Genomic DNA, 21,375 nt, shown 5'->3' with positions numbered 1-21,375 from the left:
TTTTTGCGGTATGCGGGCCTCTCACTGTTGTGGCCTCTCCCATTGCGGAGCACAAGATCCGGACACACAGGCTCAGCGGCCATGGCTCATGGTTCCGGCGGACCGGGGCATGAACCCGTGTCCCCTTCATCAGCAGGCAGACTCTCAACCACTGTGCCACCAGGGAAGCCCTACTTCCCCTTTTTATCCTTAAGATTCAGGCATAAAGTTATAAATCTGCTTTTCTCTCTCTCTCTCTCTCTCTCTCTCTCTCTCTATATATATATATATATATATATACACACACACACACATATATTCACCAAATATATATATATATATCTATATATGTATATATACATATTCATTAAAAAACTTCCAGTGCATTAGTATTTTCTGTGTGTGTGTTTACACAATTACCAAAATTACCAAAATTCAGGGATACCAAAATTCCTGAATCTAACCTCTCATCAGTTACTATGCAATTGGGCCAAATCATTTAAACATGCTCAAATTCAAGTTTCAGCCTCCAAAATGGTGAAAGACTTTTCCATTTGTTGTTTGGTAGTGAATTTCTAGCCCTCTCTCCTTTGAGTGTTGACAATACAAGTTATTTCTGTTTCTTCCAAAAATAGTTGGGAGAGAGTACTTGTTTTTCAACAGTGGATTCTTTTTAAAAGTACAATCTAAGTTTGTTCTTCAGATTACTCCTCTCAAGCCACAAAGATTTAATTTACTTTCATTAAAATTCATTATCTTTTCTAGCCTACTAGTATTTTATATGTGAAAAAAGTTAGGAGAGTTATTTTCGCATTTTTTTTTTCTGTAGAAATTTCTCTCTTATGAGGGAACAAAGAAATCAAAGGAAAATGTATGCAGAAATCTTCACGTCTAGTTTTCCTAAGTCTTCCTTTTTTAAACAATTCAATTAATTTCATGAGGAGTAAGTATAACTGCTATCTTTACTTATTATGAAGTAGCTGACTTTATTAGGAAGACATAATTTACAATGCCAAGCTTATGGTTACTTGTGTTTTGGTTTGGATCTTTGTGTATTACATATAATCACCATGACATTTCTGTTTGGAGAGTTACCTGGCATTGCAAAAGGCATGAGACAGCTCCCATGTATGTTCTGTTTATCCTATTGATGGTTAGTGCCCTGTGGTTTATGCTTAAGCAATTCTAAGTTATCTACAGACTAGAAACAAGATTAAAGTCCCTGCTCCTATTCCTGTTTTGGAAAAGGAAGAAAATTTGTGGGGACATTTGGAGTGTATGGTGAGTGTGATAGCTATCCAAGGAAGAGAGGTCTTAGAACTTAACATTTGAGACAGCTCTGCACAGAATGGGTGTTCAGATGTACCTATTAGCAAACTAGATTGAACAGGTCAGTGAGAATCAAGGGGATCTTGATTTTTCTTGGCTGTACCCCCACTAGGCTCTTAATCATATTGTTGATTCTGTCCATTTTACAAGGTGTTTTATTTTCCCCTGTAATTTTGATGTCCATAGAAGTGCCTTGCCTTACATAACAACCTTCACTATACAATATGGTCCTCAGGCCTTCTGAGTATGCTACCTCTTTGTACAGGGACGGTTTCTGCTATCAGTGACTTCTATTTTCATGTCGGGACTGACTTCTCTTTGCATTGGACTCTGTTTTTTTGTGTGGTTTTTTGTTTGTTTGTTTCTTTGTTTTGTTTTGTTTTTTGGCTGTAACCACTAATATTTTGCTTGTTTTCCTGCTGCCTTGCTGTCAACTGACTAGAGATAATTGATCAGAAACCTGTGCAAAGTTTCCCAACTAAACCGTGTAAGTCAAAAGCTTTTGTAAAGCTAAGACTTTTCATAATGGATATAGTCATCTCTAAAAATGACTTTAAAAAGAGAAAACTGCATATTCAAATAATAATATTTAAGTGTCCCCTTTACCTGTCTCTCTTCTTTTTAAATATCTTTATTGGAGTATAATTGCTTTACAATGGTGTGTTAGTTTCTGCTTTATAACAAAGTGAATCAGCTATACGTATACATATATCCCCATATCTCCTCCCTCTTGCGTCTCCCTCCCACCCTCCCTATCCCACCCCTCTAGGTGGTCACAAAGCACCGAGCTGATCTCCCTGTGCTATGTAGCTGCTTCCCACTAGCTATCTATTTTACATTTGGTAGTGTATATATGTCCATGCCACTCTCTCACTTCATCCCAGCTTACCCTTCCCCCTCCCTGTGTCCTCAAGTCCATTCTGTATGTCTGCGTCTTTATTTCTGTCCTGCCCCTAGGTTCTTCAGAACCATTGGTTTTTTTTTTTAGATTCCATGTATATGTGTTAGCATACGGTATTTGTTTTTCTCTTTCTGAGTTACTTCACTCAGTATGACAGACTCTGGGTCCATCCACCTCACTACAAATAACTCAAGTTTGTTTCTTTTTATGGCTGAGTAATATTCCATTGTATATATGTGCCACATCATCTTTATCCATTCATCTGTCAATGGACACTTAGGTTGCTTCCATGTCCTGGCTATTGTAAATAGAGCTGCAATGAACATTGTGGTACATGACTCTTTTTGAATTATGGTTTTGTCAGGGTATATGCCCAGTAGTGGGATTGCTGGGTCATACGGTAGTTCTATATTTCCTTTTTACAGGACACATCTGTGGTGTTTTAGCACACATCCTCTGTCTAAATAAACTATGTGTCGAAATATAACTAAACATCAAAGTAACTTAAATACCTAAATGTATTTTTCCTAAATGCAATGATATAACATATAACTGAAATGCCTAATATAGTAATATAGAGCTAAACACCTAAATCTATTTTATCAGAATATAACAATAATGGTAATATACTAGAATAAAATAATTTTATTTATAAAATTATTCAAATGGTAATTATATTTTATCTAAAGTGCATAACTGTGATTCAGTCTTAACTTTTATGCTAAATGATTGTTTAGTTTACCACCTAGCATATACAATTAATAACCTTTCTTAAACAAATACTATCCTTTGTCAGAAGAAATACCTACCTCATAGGAGAAAAAGTCCCCTAAGAACTTGCTCTATTTTTTTCATATTATGGAAATAACTTTTTCTTAAAAGTGTTTAGCCTGACTTCAAAAAAGTGGAAACCATGAGTCAGACCATAACTATAAGGAGATTGCTAGAGAATTTGAGTGTGTATTTCTCATTCCAAGAAATTATTTCTACTTACTCTACATTCTTTGTCCAGTCTGGAGGATTACTCAGGGTCATAAATACACAGTTGGTCAAAATAGTGCACATGATAAGCATGCTGAATAAAGTAGATTATAGTTAAGGAATAAATGCTAGTACAATGTCATGGCCACTTAAAAATGATCCAGTACAAAAAAAAAAAAAATCAACACAAGTTACCTGTAAAATTAACCTTACTTATTTCTTTTAAAACAATGGCAAAAACAGTAAGAAACTTCAAAGTCTGTCATATACTCTTGGTCCATTCTTTTTTATTTTACATCATTTTCTCACAAAACTGAATTCAATAGAAAGAGATCTCTATTTGAAGCAAATGGGAATTTTGCATTTCAGTGAGTTGTGTGAAACTGCACTGCAGGGGAAATGACCATTCTTTAGTAGGTTTATAGTATAAGTCTAAAAGTTATACTTCAGGTATCGTTTACAATTTCTACTGACAGAAAAAAGGTTAATGAGTGCAATGTAATACACTTGAGAATGTACAGCCCCATATATTTGAGGATTACACTGATTGAGAATTCCACTGTAATTAGAAACTCTAGCAGTCTTATAGTGATGTAACTTGTTCCTTTAGCGTTTACAACGTAAGAATAAAGAGAGAGACAATTTTTTGCTAAAGAGCTAGTATTATTTTCTAACTTTCTATTTTCACTTGAGAGTGTGGGAACTTTGACCACCTAGCTATATTCCTGTATCTAGTCCACACCATACCTAAACAAACACTGTTTTTAAACCTTCCTAAGAATTAGATATGGTAATTTCCCTTAGGATCTCAATCCAGACTTCACTCTAAGGAAGTTTATGATTACATATTTTGAGGTAAATCTTTTATTTTAAAACGTAAATACTTTACAGTATCAAACCATAGAATGGGAGAATTCAAATGCACTTCAAAAGGTTATCAGTCCTATTTCCCCTGTCTCTAGGTTAACCCTGTCTCTATTGTCTCTCTTTTAGTTTTTATGTTAGCCTGTTTTGAATCTGTATAAGATGCCGATTCTTGAACACTGCATCTGAAGATCACCTTTCTATTTTATTATCATGTGTTGAGAATTTTCTTGAAATCCACCCCTATTATGTCATTTTACATATACATTTTGACTATCACTGTAAGTAGTTTTAAGTTCAATGAGTTTTAAATATATATTATCAATCAGATACATAGGCACATAGTAGTTTAAAAAATATTTACTAAAGGAAGGAAAGAGGGAAGAAAGGAAGGAAAGAGGGAAGAAAGGAAGGAAGGAAGGAGGGAGGCAGGAAGGGAGCGAGGACAGGCCCAGGTGATGAAAATACAGAACGAATTAAGGCACAAAAGTTTGAACATTTGGTAATATAGATAATAATACTAAGCACCATAGACTATGTTTCTTTAGTCGTGGCTATATATGGTCTAATTGAGGTTAATAAAAAGTTTGAAGTAGATTTGCTGTTATTCCTACTACACAATGTGTTTCATTTACACATTCACTATCATGGTAGCATTTTTTACTTCTAGAATCATAATAGTCATTCTACAATAATCTTGTTATAAATAGCAGAAAATCAATGAGTAAAACAGATTAAACAACGTTACCATTAATCCCAAAGAAATTTTATATATATATTTTAAAAAGAATGACATTTTTTGTAAAATCAACTACTAGAAACAGCATTTAGACAATTCACATGAAAAGGATATGAATGTACCAAAATCTTAATAGCAATTTTCCTAACAGGGTTTAGCGGAGTTAAAATATACAAGGCAGAGGTGGCACTGAATCGGAAAATTGCCTTCCCTTTATTCAATACTATAAAAGTCTGAAAAAGAAAATATGAGAAAAAATCACTAGATTAGACATGTGGCTTATTTGAAGAGCTTATACACATAAAAAAACTTTTTACCTGATTTGTTTGAACTTGTTTAAGCCAGTTTGTATATCATAACTATAAACATGTTAGATGTTTCTCCCTTAAATTAACATATAGCTACAAATAAAGATATGATATACTATTATCTAATCTGTCTCTCAGGTATCAACTTCCTGATACAAATTGATGATCCTACACAAAATTTTTACCAAGATGTAAGGTAACTTTATGGACTCTAAGTCTATCTAAGCCTTACCATCTGTCTCCAGTTTTGGTAACTTTTCAGATTATTCTGTACATACTGCTATTAAAATAATCTTTTATAAATATTTTAATTGCATCAAGTCTTTTAACTCCAAGGTTTATGAAGGCTATTTTCCCTCTGGTAGTTGTCCTACTTTAAAATGTTCAAACAGGCTGAATAAACTGGTTTTGCTCATTCTATAGATCTGCTGGTAATACTGAGAAGGAACAGCTGCATTAAGAGTTAGGCTGAACTACATCATTTCAAAGGGCATTCCCTGAAACCTATAATCTTCAATTTACCATTTAAGTTGTACTACCCAGTGATTACCTAGTAGGTCTCTCTAGGATCATCTTTTATTTTTTTCCCACCAAAGCATCTCTGTTCCAGCCAATTCAATTCACTTGCCAGTTCCACTCACTGTCAACTTCTCCCTCTGATTCTGAAAATGAGTGTCATAGAATCCTAGAGGAGGGAGGCACCTGAAAGGTCATGTAATGCAAACTTCCTCCCGTTTCAGGTCCGTAACAGACCTGACAATAAGGTCCCACCTACAATGACCCACTATTATATCAAAGGTTCTTGGTCCTGTCCACATGTTAGAATTTCCTGGGGTGATTTTAAAATCGCCAGTATATGGGATCCACTTGAGAACAATTGAATCAGTTTCTGGAGGATGGGCACAAACAATGGTATGTTAAAAAATTTCCTCACGTGATTCTAATATGCAGCCAAGGATTGAAAATTCCTACTCTCTGGGAATGTCCTCAGCTATCAAGATCATCTCCTCCACCATGTCTTTCCAGATAAATCACACTGCCTTCTGATCACTCCCTAATTGTTTCCCTTTTCCAGTAAGTCTTAGTACATTAATGTACGCACATTGGCATGTTGCTTGTAATTAGAGTCAAGTAGCAATTTACATGTAGAGTTCATTCCACTGAGGACTAGCTTAGAAGTTGTTATAAATCATTGAACATAAAGAGCCTGTTCACTACTTTTTCTCCATTTTTTCCACAGTATTTAATAGCCTGGTTTGCAAATAAACACTTGTTTTAATTAAATGTGGGTTTATCTTTAAGATGCCATTTACCTTTAAGACATCTATTCTATATAACCAGTTACTTAATAATATGTTTTTATCCTTTAAGTAAGGGCTATATCCCATACATTCATGTTCACTGACAACATGCTCTGTTTGAATAGATATATTGTGAGTATAATATTTATATTTTATAAATATAAAATATTTATATTGTAAGTATAAACGGTAGAGAAAACAACTTCTCTGCACATTGGCCTTTTGTATTCAAGACCATGGACCTCACCAACCATTTTCCATGAACTGTACTCTATAAATTTGAATAATTCTATGACAAGGGCAAATAAACTGTTCTTTACTAGCACTGAGATTATCCACAAGGGACAGTGGACATTGGGAAGAGTGCCCTTGAAGCACAAATGCATTAAAGGATTTTTTGAATTCACAGGATTAAATCATGTAATATTATAGCCAAACAATCTAGATCCATTTAAACATTCAATGACAGCAGTAACATGTAAAGTTTACCATAGTTTAAGGTGCATTTACTCATGCCTTTTTGAAACAATATCCCTGAAAAAACCACTTGTAACATTGAGAGGATTTTATTTTGAAAAAATCTCCAAAAATAGAGTGAACAGGAATGAACTGTTCCTTAAAACATGGAATCCTCTTCTCTTCCCACAAGATTGGCCTTTGTAGTACTAATAGGATTAAAAACGACATGCCAAGGGCATCTTCGATGAATTTACTGATTCTGGAAAAAGCAGACCTTAAGAACACAATACCAGTTTATTTCTGGAGAACAGCCCCTAACACAAAGAAAACTCTGAGTTCTGAGAAATTAAGAATAAAACGTTAATGTCCTGTATAGTGAAAAAATTTCAAGAAAGGCATTTGAAATTTGGGGCTCTTATGTTATTGAGAGATATATCTAAACTGAAAATTGACAGAATGACACGTAAATAGAAGAGAGATAAATAGTGTCAATTCCAAAATCAGTCCTCTAAGAAATGATAAGTATTGATGTGACTTAAAAAAATAGTACTACTTATTGCTACTAAGATGATGAATGTTATATCCGGAAGTATGTTAAACTGGTTATTGTCTACTCTGGAATGCTGCCTGCTTCTTTTTTCCAGGTAAATGCACATTTTACAGGTTCACTAAAATTTTTACTACTTGAGGCAAGAATAAATTCTCTGAGTAGAACCGCATACATCAGAGAATTCAAAATTATAAAACCAATTTTTTAAAAAAATTTTCTTTTCTTATATTAATAAACACCATATGTAGTTTTGCTTAGTGGTTAAGAGCTCTGGTTCTGGAGCCTGACTGCCTGGGTTCGAATCCTAATCCACCACTTATGGAATGTGACTTTGGGCAAGTTACTTAACGTCTCTGGGCTTCACCTTCCCATCTATAAAATGAGGTTAACATAGTACCTGCCTCACTGGTTCTTTGAATATTAAATAAGTTATACCAGTTAAAGCACTCCAACAGCACCTGACAAAGTATGAGCATAACAAATGTTAGCTATTATTATTACTGTCACTATTCTTAAGTTTTATCTGTTCAATTTGAATGCCATTAAAATACACTGTGATGTTGCTCATATGATTAAATTAGGTATGTAAACTGTATCATTAATTGATGGAAGCAAAGTTACATAATGCTTTACAATTTTAAAATGCCTTTCACCTGCATTATTTCATATAATTAACAAGCTCTATACTGTATTTTAAATTCCAGAACTTCTCCATTAGCTTCCTATATTAGTTCCTTCTATCCTAAGAACCACAAACTACCTTTTTCTTCAATAGCACCTCAATCTTTACCTTTATGGACACTTCATAAAGGAAAGCTGTGCAGACAACAGTAAACAGTCTAGATGTCTCTCAAGATGGGTCATGGCCATTATGAATAAATCAGGGTTCAAGTCTTGCTGTCAGACAGGAAGGCAATAAAAACTGACTTTGTCAGCACACAGAGAATAATTCTGTTTCTCAGCAGCAGACTCACATTAACCAAGCTTTAAAGCCTGATATAAAATCAGAATGCCAATCTACTTATATACAACCAGTTATATCACTGTCACATGGGCTGAAATAATTGCCATAGCACAACCAGCACATTCTTTTCTTTAAGCAGATCTATGGGAAGACAAATTATAAGATATTCTTTGCTGAGGGTGGAGTCCAAATAAGCTGACTTAGTTAAATAAAACATATGTTTGATGACATCTTGATTAGGTAGTACAGTGTAGCCCCTTTACAATGAAGTGACTATCTGGGAGGAATATGCTTTCAGGGCTACTACTAAAGATCTGTCTCCCTGGGAAAATGCTAATGTTTGTCTCTATTATTCTCCTTTTCCCCCCTTAATTTTACCAGTTCCCTTTCTTAAGGACACTTCCTTTCTTTAAGTAGCAAATACTTTTAATCATGTCAGAGTATCAGTCATGCCCCTGTCTCTTGAAGGTATCTTTGCAAATATATAGTTTGAATCAATAATTTTCAGAGGAGAATTTTCTTCTAGTTTCTTGGGGAATGCCTCACTAGCATCATCATGTGTAATAATACAGTAACTAAATTTCAAAATTTTCTTTATCAATTCTATGGTAAAGTACTGGAATAAATTATTTTTAGAACTATATGAATATTTATTATCTGCCACCTTTCATGAAGCTAGTTTAAAAGGAAGAAGAAAGGACCTGTTTATTTAACTTTGTTCTGTAACTTTAAATAAAGCATTTTAAAGCTCGCTACTCGAAGCATGGCCCATGTACTAGCAGCATGAGTCTCACTCGAGGGCTTGTTAGAAACGCAGGATCTGTGACCCCACCCCAGATCGATGGAATCAGAATCTGTATTTTAACAAGATCCCCTGGTGATGTGTATGTACATGTAAGTTTGAGAAGCAGTCCTTTAGAGCAATAGGGCTAGTTCCATGTCTGAATGGTTGTCAGTTCCTTTAACCATCATTGATCTTATAAATTGTATGCTGCTTAAAGAATGCAATTTCTTTCGCCATTCCTTGTAAAAGGGCTGGCTTCGGCTAGTAAAAGTGCTCAATATCTCCTTTAATCTGTAAGCGAGTGGCTCATGGTGATATTAATTTATCTTTAGTTTCTACATGGGCCTGTTTTTATGCTTGTGAACGTGAAATATAAATTGTGGTTGTAAGATGTCAAAATACCCAATTAGAAAGCATAGAATCTATCATCCGTTTTTTATATTTCCTATAAAATACTGTACAGCTGGTTTAACATCAAAAACTAGCTAATTCTGACAGAATTATGTGATTATTATAGTATTAGGAAGGCACAGTCATAGCTGTTGATTTAAATCATATATGGATGGAAAAACTTGAGGTTTTTCGGGGGTGGGGTTTGCCTTCTGTTCTTGACATTCTTTTCTTGGAGTGATTTTTTTAACAATATGTAAGTGTTATAGAATCTAGCCTGTGACAAATTAAGGTTAAGAGAAGCTCCCAATCATATTCCAGGTTAGTGGACCAAAAACATGTATCCTTGGGTGAACATGCTTCTCACTGTATATCTTCCTATAGGAGGATGCTAAGTAAAAGCTTATTTATTGCCCTCTAGAACACAAATCTATTGTGAAGAAACCTCAAGCCAAATAAGAACTAAAAAATAGTTATATGTACCCCATAACTCTTCTTTCACATAGCTACTGTTCTGTTGTCTACCGTGTGCTTAAATATGTCGGCAGTAACAGATATTTTGCTTTGTTGATGTCAGTTTTAATTTTGACAGTATCAATTACTATGAAATTGTACAAATTGTTCATTTCTTTGTATCTCTTCACTGTGGCCAGATCTTGACTTCATTTCTTATAAATGTTTCTGCTTATTATATTGTGCTTAAAAATAAGTGGAAATAAAAAGTATAAAACCTTTAACAGTAGAAAAATTATGGTGTGGTATATATATGAGCCCCAGCAAAGTATATTAAAGTTGAGTTAAATTAAAGACTTATTGGAAGGATAAAATCAACACTCACTTTCTTATTGATATAGTATGGGTCCAGGTCCTCCAGTGGCTCTGACACCATCCCTAGAGGGATGTCTCCGTAAATAAATGGAAGGTTCTTTCCAGCTTCCAAGTCACTGTTTGGCTTTGGTTTGTTCTCGTCATCGTTGTTTTGTTCTCTCTTGGGTTTCTTGGCTTTCTCTTCTGCAGCACGTTTTTCGATAGCAGCAAGAGATTCTCTAGTAAAAAGGCGGAAGCTTTCAGGTCCTGGGGGTACCGGAAGTGCCTGTGCCATCTTTTCATCCTGCACATTTAATTACGTTTAGCTTCTTGCATAAGAATATCCTACAATTTTTAAAAAATGCATGAGAGATAGGAAACCGAATGAACGAGAGGGATTAAGAAAATCAACCAAGATGTCATTTAATGTTTCTTCTAGTAATTTTTTTAAGTATAAACTTTAAGTAGTGCTTTTCATGCTGCACTACAAATTTTAACTTAGAAGCATCATTCAATCTAATTTTCAATACGCCAACTTTATATGTCCTTCAAAAGTCTGTTCTGATACCTTTGCACCAAAGTATAGTATATGTTTGGTAAAGAGTAATGCCAAGAATGCTTGTCAATAAAATTACTCAAGGACCCATTATTTCTCTCCCTCCTCCTTTTATCACATCTTACTAACTTTTCAAAGAAAGAAATCCTGGTGACAATGCAGTGGTATATCCCTGACTCATAGAATCTCAGGATAGGAAAAGAAGTTTTGCCTAACCCAGCCACTGTTCTGATTATCAGCATCATTGACCACTGGTTGTCCAGACAAGGTCTGACCGTCAGCAGGGACAGAGAAGTCAAAACTGTTTCTGTTTAGCTTTTCACCTTGGATCCTTCTGAGGTATCTTCTGAAGCAATGCAGAATATATTTACTTCCTTTCCCGGTCTGCTGCTCTTTAAGTATTCCAAGACAAGTTTCATCTTCTTCCTGAATCTTCCATTTGGTGTAGTGTGGTAAAAGCATGGACTATGGAGCTAGACTTCTGTTCTAAACCCTGGCTCTGCCACTGATGAGCTGCATGACTTTAAAAATGTAACCTCTCGGTGCTTCAGTCTTCATCTATAAAATGGGGATAACATGAAAACTGACCTCCCAGGTTATTGTAAGGAATAAATGAATTAATTTACATTAAATGTTTAGACTATTTTCTGGAATTAGCAAGCACTGTACTAGTGTCAACTATCATAACCTAATTATCTTCAGTTCCTCCAGCCATTTCCTCTGTTGTGGTTTCAAGCATCCTCACAATTCAAGCCACTCTTCTTTTTATAAGGTCTTAACTTGCTGGAACTACAACTGACTGTGGAAGTTCAGGAATGGGCTGGGAATTGCAGAGTACAGGGGCACCTTCATTCATGCCTACCACCTGGCTGGGAGAGGAATGGAGGTAAGGCACACATGTGGAGTGGACATGTTCAACTTCCCAGGGAAGGGAAAACATTCTATCTGCTGGAAATGTGACAGGAAAAATACAGGAAATCAGCTACATAAATTTTGAAACATAAGTTAACAGTTAAATATTATTTTGCACTGTGCCAAGAATCTCATTATAAAAATCAAGATAGAAAATAGAAAAAATAACAAAAATACAATGAGTACACCAGTCATCTTGTAGAATGATCTACAACCTTGGCATCAAAATAATCATCCAAGTCATCTATGACATTTTCCCTATCTGCAACCACCCACCTGTCTCTGCCCTTATTCTAGTCTCCATGGTAGTTTATCCCTAAATGGCCTTCTAATTCTTGGCAGTTGATTGCATGGATATACTGACCTTCCAGAGAAGCAGAAACTCTAGATCTTATAGTAACATAAGAAAAATGACATAGGTTATTATATGTTTTTTGAGTGTATATCTGAGTTACTGGTTCCCTGGTCTGTTCCAGTAACAAAACATATTTTAATACCTGTGTCTTTTCATAGAATTCATACTCATAATATGACATTGTTATTATATTTCCTGCTATTATGAAGGTATATTCTAGATAAGTTATAAATTATCAGACTTGTCAAAAAATTGTGCCATTTTTGCTACTAGTTCTGAAAATGAACTTCTGATTTGTGGTGGGACAAGGCTCTTTTTTTATGCTCCATCAACCGGTATATAAATCAGAAGGTTTGGGAACAGTTATTCTGTTTTACTTAAAAATCAATCAATCATCTATTTTGTGCCTTCTAAATTCATGGTAGACAGCACAAAGTAGAATTAATAGTTTCAGCCATTTTATGTCATTTCAATGGCCACATAGTCACTCCAAACTCTAGGCTGCTGTGGAATAATCACAGCTTTTATACTTTTCAGTGTGGAAAGAGTTTGTGCTTAACTGCAAACCTTAAATACCCAGGGATGTGTAATCCACCTGTGTCTCATCACCTGTCATGAATTAAATGGATAAGGTTCTTCCCCAGTGCTAAATGAAAATGACACAGCATGAGAAAACTTTCTTTAAAAATTTCTGTGGAACGTGGTTGCTTTCTTAAGGGAGAAGAAAGGTTACTTTTGTATTTGAGCATTTACTTGCACTGATTTTGGTTTCTTTACTGACAATGGAATGAAAACCATGCAGCAATTGGTATCAGAGATCTAGATTAGTATTGAGTCTGTTACTGTTTGTCATTTAACCTTCCTCAACCTCAGTGTCATCGAAGTACCTTATGATGTATGAGGCAACACTTTGCCATAAAGAAATAATTATACTTATTTAATTGGAGTCTCCTGGTTCCTAAGTTTTAAAATGAAATTAGTTTAAACATGTGGAAATCTTTCAGTAATCTTTACAGATGACTTTGATTTCTCTGGGATGACATGGAACAAGGAACCATCACAAATCATGGAAATTTATTTAAAAATAAATAATCCTTTACCTTCTTGTTCACTTATCAAGGGCTAGAATAAAAAATTTGAGTCTTGGTCAAAAGGAAGTAAAGAAGTCTCTTTGAAATTCCCATGCTGCTGTCTCTAAATCCTGAGAAGACAGGCCAGTTCTAGACTCTCAGATTTCTGTCTGCAAGGGGAACTAGGGTTTGTTCAATATTTGGATAGGCTGAGACATTAAAGATTATAGTGAACAAGAGTTTCTCGGGGCTTCATCTACAGCATTGCTGTTTAGAAACCTCTCATAGTTCTTTGGCAGTTCTATTTTAATTTTTTTCCTCTTCTTTCTTGTTCTTTGTGAGCTTATTATACAGAGCTCTTACATAATTTTATATTCCTATTAGGGCCAGACTTTACAAAATTAATTCCTACTGATGCCTTGGTGTGGAATATATATTATTAATGAATATATGTGCATTATAATTTATTAAAACACATCAAATTTAACATACCAAATTTTCTCCAGAACTGTCCTTGCAAGGACAAAAAAGATAAAAGACTGAGGAGATGATCTCTTTGATTAAAAACTAAAGTGTTTTTGTGTGTTAATGTGTGTGAGTAAAACAAATACATCCTTCTGTTAATCAAGAAAGACTGTGGTTCAAAATATCCTATTGTAGGGGTGGACGACAGAATGTCAAGCCTGGAAGGAACCGTAGGATCATTTATTTAGGAAATATTAATTGAGGGACTACTATGTATCAACACTGTGCTTGGACTAGGTACCCATAGTCCCTGCCCTTAAGGAACTGACAGTCCATTGAGAGAGACAGATTTCTATACTAATAATTATAATACCATTATATGTAACTGCTTATTGTCTGAGGTCCATAAAAGGGAGCAATTTATTCTGCCCAGAGAGGTATGGTTCAGGCAAGTTTTCCTGAAGAAGTGATGCTGGGGTGGGTTTTGTAGACAGGTTGGGATTTGACCAACTAGTTGTTGTGGTGGTAGTTGGGGGAGGGTTGGTAGGAAGACATATCAGTAGAAACCTACTTGGTAGGCAGGGAGGCAGCATGTATATGAACCCAGAAATAACAGAGAGCATGGATTGTTTGGGAGGAACTATAAGCAGTTCATTATGGGTGGAGATCAACCTGCCCAAAAGGGAGTGGAAAGAGAAAGGAATGGAAATTTAGGCAGGATATAGATCACCAAAGGCCTCATTCAGCACAGTAAGGTAAGCTGTGGGTGGGGAGTGGCATGATCATTTGGAAGGTTGGAAAGATGGTGGCGGTATGAAAGGCAGACAGATAGGGAGTGATCCGAGAGCAATGGTTTTCACACATTTTGGTTTCAGGATTCCTTAATACTGCTAAAATTATAGAAGACCTCAAAGAGCTTTTGTTTAAGGGGAGGCTTATCTATCCATATTTACTGTATTAAGAATTAAAATAGAAAATTAAAAAACATGCTTTAATTAACTTAATAACAAGCCCTTGTATGTTTACATATAAAACAGATTTTTAATGAAAATAACTTATTATCCCAAAGGAAAAGAATTGAGTAGAAGAATGAACTTGTTTTACATTTGGGCAAATCCCTTTCCTGTCTGGCTTAATGAAATACACCTAGATTCTCACATCCTCTTCAGGGTTCCATCTGTTGAGATTTGTTGTTTTGATTCAAGTACAAGATGAAAATCCTCCCGGGACTTCCCTGGTGGCACAGTGGTTAAGAATCCGCCTGCCAAACCTGGGCTTCCAGTGGTTTGGTTTTTGTTATTTTGTAATTTTGTTCTTGTTTTTCTTCTACTGTTCAGCTCTGTTTCAGATAATTGCAGTTGATACATTTCTTTGTTCTTTAAATCTTAGATTGAGAACTATTTAAATATTTCTTGCTAGAAAATGGGAATTCAAAATCAAGAACAATCTTGAAGTTAAGAATTTGATATTTTAAACTGTTACCTTTATGTTGTATTCAGCTAAATGCAGTTATTCTTTTTTTTAAATTTTAATTCTTTTTTAAAAACAGATTTTTTAATTAATTAATTAATTTATTTATTGGCTGCATTGGGTCTTCCGTTGCTGTGCACGGGCTTTCTCTAGTTGCAGCGAGTGAGGGCTACTCTTCGTTATGGTGTGAGGGCTTCTCATTGCGGTGGCTTCTCTTGTTGCGGAGCACAGGCTCTAGGCGCACAGGCTCCAGTAGTTGTGGCATACGGGCTTCCATAGTTGTGGCTTGAGGGCTGTAGAGCGCAGGCTCAGTAGTTGTGGCGCATGGGTTTAGTTGCTCCACAGCATGTAGGATCTTCCCGGACCACGGCTCAGACCCATGTCCTCTGCATTGGCAGGTGGATCCTTAACCATTGTACCACCAGGGGAGCCCAATGCAGTTATTCTTAAGAGCTCATATATACAAAGCAAAAAGTTGCAGAGTATAAAATTAAGTTCATGGCATTTTAGAAACCTGGAGTATTGACTCCCACTGCTTGTTTCCATGATAAATAAAACTCAAGAAACACACACACACACACACACACACACACACACACACACAAAGAATCCGCCTGCCAATGCAGGGGACACGGGTTTGATCCCTGGGCCGGATAGATCCCACATGCTGTGGAGCAACTAAGCCCATGTGCCACAACTACTGAGCCTGTGCTCTAGAGCCTGTGAGCCACAACTACTGAGCCCATGCACTGCAACTACTGAAGCCCTTGCATTCTAGGTCCTGTGCTCTGCAACAAGGGAACCACCACAATGAGAAGCCCGCGCACTGCATCAAAAAGTAGCCCCCGCTCGCTGCAACTAGAGGAAGCCTGTGGGCAGCAACGAAGACCCAACACAGCCAAAAATAAATAAAATTTTAAAATAAAATAAAAATTTTTTTAAAGAAAGGAGAAAATCCTCTCACATATATGTAACTGGAAAATAGGGAATATTTTAATTTCTTTATCAGACAATTGGGATTATTATTCTTTGATAAATATCAAAACTCTACAAATGGTACTCTCTTAAATTAGTTTCAATGTGGAATCAGAAACCATATCAGTGAACTTTTGATTGATCTTGCCCTTTGGATGGATTTTGTACCATCATTCAGGGATCATTTGGGAAATATCAGCACATTATTATGCAGATTTTTCAAATTTTGACAAATTTTATTATATAACATTCAAAAATCACATTTGTTAGTATCACCATTGATCTCTTGAGAAAAGTCATAATGTATTGGGAGACTGTCAAGCTCCCAGTGTCAGATAAAAGTTTTCCAAAATTCCAATTTCCACTTGAAAGCTCCAATTTTAACATTGGCGACAAATGCTGTCATTTGCTTTCCCTGAAATGACAAGTTTTTCCTTTGTTCATTTTTGAGAAAATATCTGCCAGATACCCAAGTCTGAATAACCATAGTTTGTCAGTTCTTTCTTTCAAGTGAAAATGGGGTTCCATGAAAAAAAAAGTGGTATTCGGCTCCTGACACAATCACACAAGTGCTTTTCCTTGAGACAACCATGGTGCTCAGTATGCAGAAGAAATGCTTTATGTATTCTTTCCCTATCGTCATACAGAATATTAAAAATATGTGTTCTTTAGGGTCAAGATTTAATAAAGTTAATAATATTTACTGCTTCATCAAAGATGTTCTTATGTGAACTGGTATTTTTTTTCTTACTGAAAGTGTTTGGTGGTAAAGAAAACAAGGACTCCTTCAGTATGACGCCACTGCCTTGATTCCCACTCAGGCATTAGCAGTTTTACCCCCTGACTGTAGCACTGTCAATGCAAATGTCAGAACAGCGAAGAAAAGGCAAATGACACCTTGGTATTGTTAAGAAAATAATAGTTTCTACCTCAGAGCCCCTCTGAAAGGGACTCAGGAATACAGCATTGTCTGCAAACCACCCTTTGAGAACAGCTTCCTTAAAAGGAAGCAGATGGACACCAGTGGTCTAAAGCAGAGGGCAAGAGAATTTGACTATAGCTTTATTATTTAAGGGCATGGACTTGGCAATTAGGACTGCATTCAAGTCCTGGCTGTGCTACATTCTAGCAGTGTGACCTTGGATAATTTTTTTTATCCTTCATAATCTTCAGGTTCCCAATCTACATAGTGAAGATAATGATAGCAATGATAGCACATACTTCATAGAGTTAATGTGACCTTTAAATGAGAAAATGCATCTAAAGGTGAGCAGGTGCCTGGAAAATGGTAGGCAGTCAATAAGTTAGAGAGAAAACAAACCATGGCCCGAGGACTGTACTCAAGGCACAATTAGGAAGAGAAGACCAATAAGATTTTGTGATGATTTGATAGGGTGAAGAAGAGTTATGTGGTTAAGTTCATTTCCAGATTTCTGGTTTAAGCCACAGATTTAACCCAACCGAGACATGGAGAAGGTTTATAGGGCACAATAATGAATTATGCTTGAGTTTTATTTAGTTTCAGATGCCTGTGAGACAACTGGATGTGTAATTAAAATATGGGTCTGAGACTCAAGAAAGCTGCCTGGGCTGGGAAAATGTTGATTAAGCAGTCACCAGTTGAAACTGAAGAATATGCAGTACATTATTTAGGAAAAAATCGGAAGATGAAGAGCAGGACTCTTGTGACTACCAATTTTAAGGAGAGGGAACACAGAGGATATTAGACAATGAAATTAGAAGAGTTACATGGATGCCAAAAGAGGAATTTCCAAGATGCTAATTAAAAGGCATGCATTAGATGTGACAATTAGTCGAACTTCCTGCCTTTAAAATAAATGAGAAACAGGCACAGAGAAGCAAAGTAATCTTCACTGAAGTGTCTATTGACAAACACAAATTGTTGCTCTGAGGCAAAACATTTTCCACACAGTCTGTTCTTGACGGATTTTTCCTACTGTTGTTGACATTTTTTATCTTGAATCTTACTATTGTGGGATTTGATATTAAAGATCTAAGCTGTATATTAATTAACTACAGAAAAATTGATTAGTATACCTCAGTTCAGTTTTCCAGGCTCACATATCTGTATGCTATGATACTAACATAAGCTGCTGAAACTATATGAAACCAACAAATAAAATGAATACAAAACTAATAATTGTTAATGAATCAGAATCTAAGAAAAGTGGCACAGTAAATATTTGGGATATGCAGTGGCATTATTGCAGCAAAGGCAAAGTATTTTTTCCATTAGTCATTTAGCCCATGAATTCTCGTCTTGCCTGATTTTCCAGAACAGAAGACAGTATGTTGAATTGTATTGGCTTATAGCCTTTTAGTATCAATAGTCTCTCTCTCTGTAGGGATTTTTATAATTATGTTACAGACAAAATCAATTAGTTCTGGTCTGTTCCCATGAAAAGAAAATTATGTCAGAGGCAGTAAGTTTGCCATCTTCAAGGATAGAAAGTTGCTCTGTGTCATGCAACTTGAGAGATCAGGGGGAAAAAAACCCATCCAAATGTATTTTCATGTTCTTGATGACAAGGGAGGGAGTTGTCAGGGAAAGACTAGGTCCATTACTAAGGAAAGGATGCTGTCTGTGTTTTCTTGGTATCAACAAGAGACTATTATAGGAAGGGTATAATCTAGAAGACAAAGTGCACCAATTAACTACTGTCCTACTAAAGAAAGTTATTAATTTTTTCCAAAGGAATTTTCGTTTAGGGCTAATGATTGTCTAGTATTCGCTATATATCCTCAGGTAGCATGTGTGACCAAGAGCATATTTTATCAAAGGCATACACACAGCATTCAGCACATTATAATAATAAACACTGGACACTCGCCAAGGCAGAATAAAATATTATTTTCCATGTTTTAAAAGAGTTTTGAAATAATACTTTGTTGGTGTGCCTACCGAACCAGGTGGCTTTGAGGATTAAATAATATTAATAGATAAACATCTGTTGAATGATTACTATGTCTCAGACACTCTGTCATTTAATTTATGCACACTAACTCATTTTTTTTCTTTTTTTTTCTTTTTTTTTTGTGCGGTACGCGGGCCTGTCACTGCTGCTGCCTCTCCCGTCGTGGAGCACAGGCTCCGGATGCGCAGGCTCAGTGGCCATGGCCCACGGGCCCAGCCGCTCTGCTGCATGTGGGATCTTCCCGGATCGGGGCACGACCCCGTATCCCCTGCATTGGCAGGTGGACTCTCAACCACTGCGCCACCAGGGAAGCCCCACACTAACTCATTTAATTGTCATTTTAATCTTATGAGATTAGTACTATTATTATTATTCCCATTTTACAGATCAAAAGACCTAGGTGCAGGTAGGTTAGATAACTTGTTCAAGTTACAAAAGTAATAAGGAGTCAGGATTTGAACCCAGATAGTTTAGGAAAAGCTGGGCCCCAAGCCTGCAAAATGAGAAGAATTTTAGTTCATGTTTTCAGAAATGGAATTAGGATGAGTCAGCTACCTTATTAGGAGGTTATTCTGTATAGAGCCCCATGTTAGGAACGGGGTGGTGCAGCCTAAGAAATATAGCAATATAGTCCTCACCTTTGTTTTAAAGTAGAATACAAAACAAGCAGGAATGAATTAATAAAACCACCATCTAATAGATACCTGCTTACATGTATGTTAAGCATTTTGGAATTATTTAAAGGTAAATTAAATGCTTAGGCTAGCTTCTTCTGTGTAATGTACCTCTTGTTCTTAGTGTGATGTCAAGGAATTCAATATTACTACTGGTTTGGACAAACCTACTGAGAAAGTAACTGTAGTATGGATATCACTACGCCATGGCCAAATACAAATGAAATGTAGGCTTTCTCTACCATTGTTCCTTTCCTGTTAGCTTAACACATGATTGTCTATACACAAATATAATTATTGATTTGCTAACTGTTTAATAAAAAAAACTATTTTTGCCTTTCTCTAATGTCATGCCTCTGAAAAAAATAGCTGAGTGTGAAAGCACAAGTCATCTCTGTCTTCAGAACAATTTTTGTCTTGGAAATAATAATCATCTTCTAGGAGATGAAGTTCCCTGTGACTTTTTCTTTATCAGACAGCTATAAGCTTAGAGAGACAACTGCTCACTAATAACAACAATTAAGCCAACGTTGTAATAGATATATCAGCATCATTGGTTTCATCAGCTCCTGAGTTTTTCTACTGTATGTTTGCAAACTGAAGCAGATTTTGTGTTTATCTCCCCAGTGACCATTCCACTTTGACACCTCCTCCAAGCCCCTTGCCAATCATTGGTTAAGGATTAGGCACTTGGTCCAATTCTGGCTAATAAAAGATGAGGGGAAGTCTGCCAAGTGGGTGTTTGTAAAAGATTTCTTCACTCAAAAGCAAGACACTGAGGAGGAGACAGAATTCTCTGTCCCCTGGACCTTAGCATCCGGGTATGATACATGGCACTACTGCAGGCACTTACAACCAGAATGGATGCCATTGTGAGGGCAAAGCTGACAGACTTTGGGTGGCAGATCACAGAGACAGATCTACCCCTGGGCTCTTGATGGATCACTCAGCTCTTGGACCCAAACAACCTCTGCACCGCTTGTTATGTTCAATAAACATCCTTCTTGACTTAGATAATTTTAGACAGCTTTTTTAGTTAATTGCAGCTGATACACCAAATAAATAAACACTCCTCAGTAGGTTTAAAAATTTGGCCAGTCCAGAAGCCAGCTTATAATCAACTTCTGACCACATGTTTTGTTGTCCTTTATCCTATACAGAGAGGTGAACTATGGAACCAATTACCACATAAATATAATAAAATTCAAGTAAATACAGTCCTAGGTAATACACAGGATGAATGTCTCTTTTGAAAGAAAAATAAATAAAAAGCTGGGTTAGTTTCTCTTTCTTACATCAATAGCCTTTATCATTATTCCACTCCCTGAGGTCATCTCTGCCATGTCTCTAAGTGTTTTTCTCTTTGGAGGAACAAACTAGCAAAGAGGTAGGAAATCACTCTATTCTACCTTCTTTTTGTCCTGAAACTGCTACCGCTGTTAGCTAATAAAGATTTTAGTTTACCTTCCACAAACACAGATTTATACCCATTAGCAGTTTAGGTACCTTAGATAGTCACAGCACCTTTTTCTGGAAAAGCTCCAGGCCGCTTCTGGGAATTATCTCATTTGTTCTTACACTAGTCTTACAAGAGATTCTTTTTATT

General features: G+C 36.1%; 1 protein-coding gene across 17 annotated transcripts in view; it reads right to left on the bottom strand.

Moving 5' to 3' along the window:
- The window catches only part of SCN3A (sodium voltage-gated channel alpha subunit 3), an 80,777-nt gene extending 70,126 nt beyond the window's left edge, over positions 1–10,651 (bottom strand). For all 17 annotated transcript variants that reach the window (XM_029225023.1, XM_029225020.1, XM_029225028.1 and 14 more), the window contains exons 1-3: positions 10,388–10,651; positions 4,908–5,026; positions 3,204–3,293 (exon numbers count right to left, since the gene is read on the bottom strand). In XM_029225023.1, the coding sequence (XP_029080856.1) occupies positions 3,204–3,293; positions 4,908–5,026; positions 10,388–10,651 (473 nt within the window). The remainder of the gene's footprint in view (positions 1–3,203; positions 3,294–4,907; positions 5,027–10,387) is intronic.
- Between the last annotated feature and the right edge of the window lie 10,724 nt (positions 10,652–21,375).

Source organism: Monodon monoceros, unplaced genomic scaffold (genome assembly GCF_005190385.1).
Source record: "Monodon monoceros isolate NGI ecotype Baffin Bay Population unplaced genomic scaffold, NGI_Narwhal_1 Super_Scaffold_16, whole genome shotgun sequence".
NCBI classification, from domain to species: Eukaryota; Metazoa; Chordata; class Mammalia; order Artiodactyla; family Monodontidae; genus Monodon; species Monodon monoceros.
The sequence above is the reverse complement of the archived record's forward strand: the minus strand, read 5'-3'. Positions and strand labels throughout refer to the sequence as shown.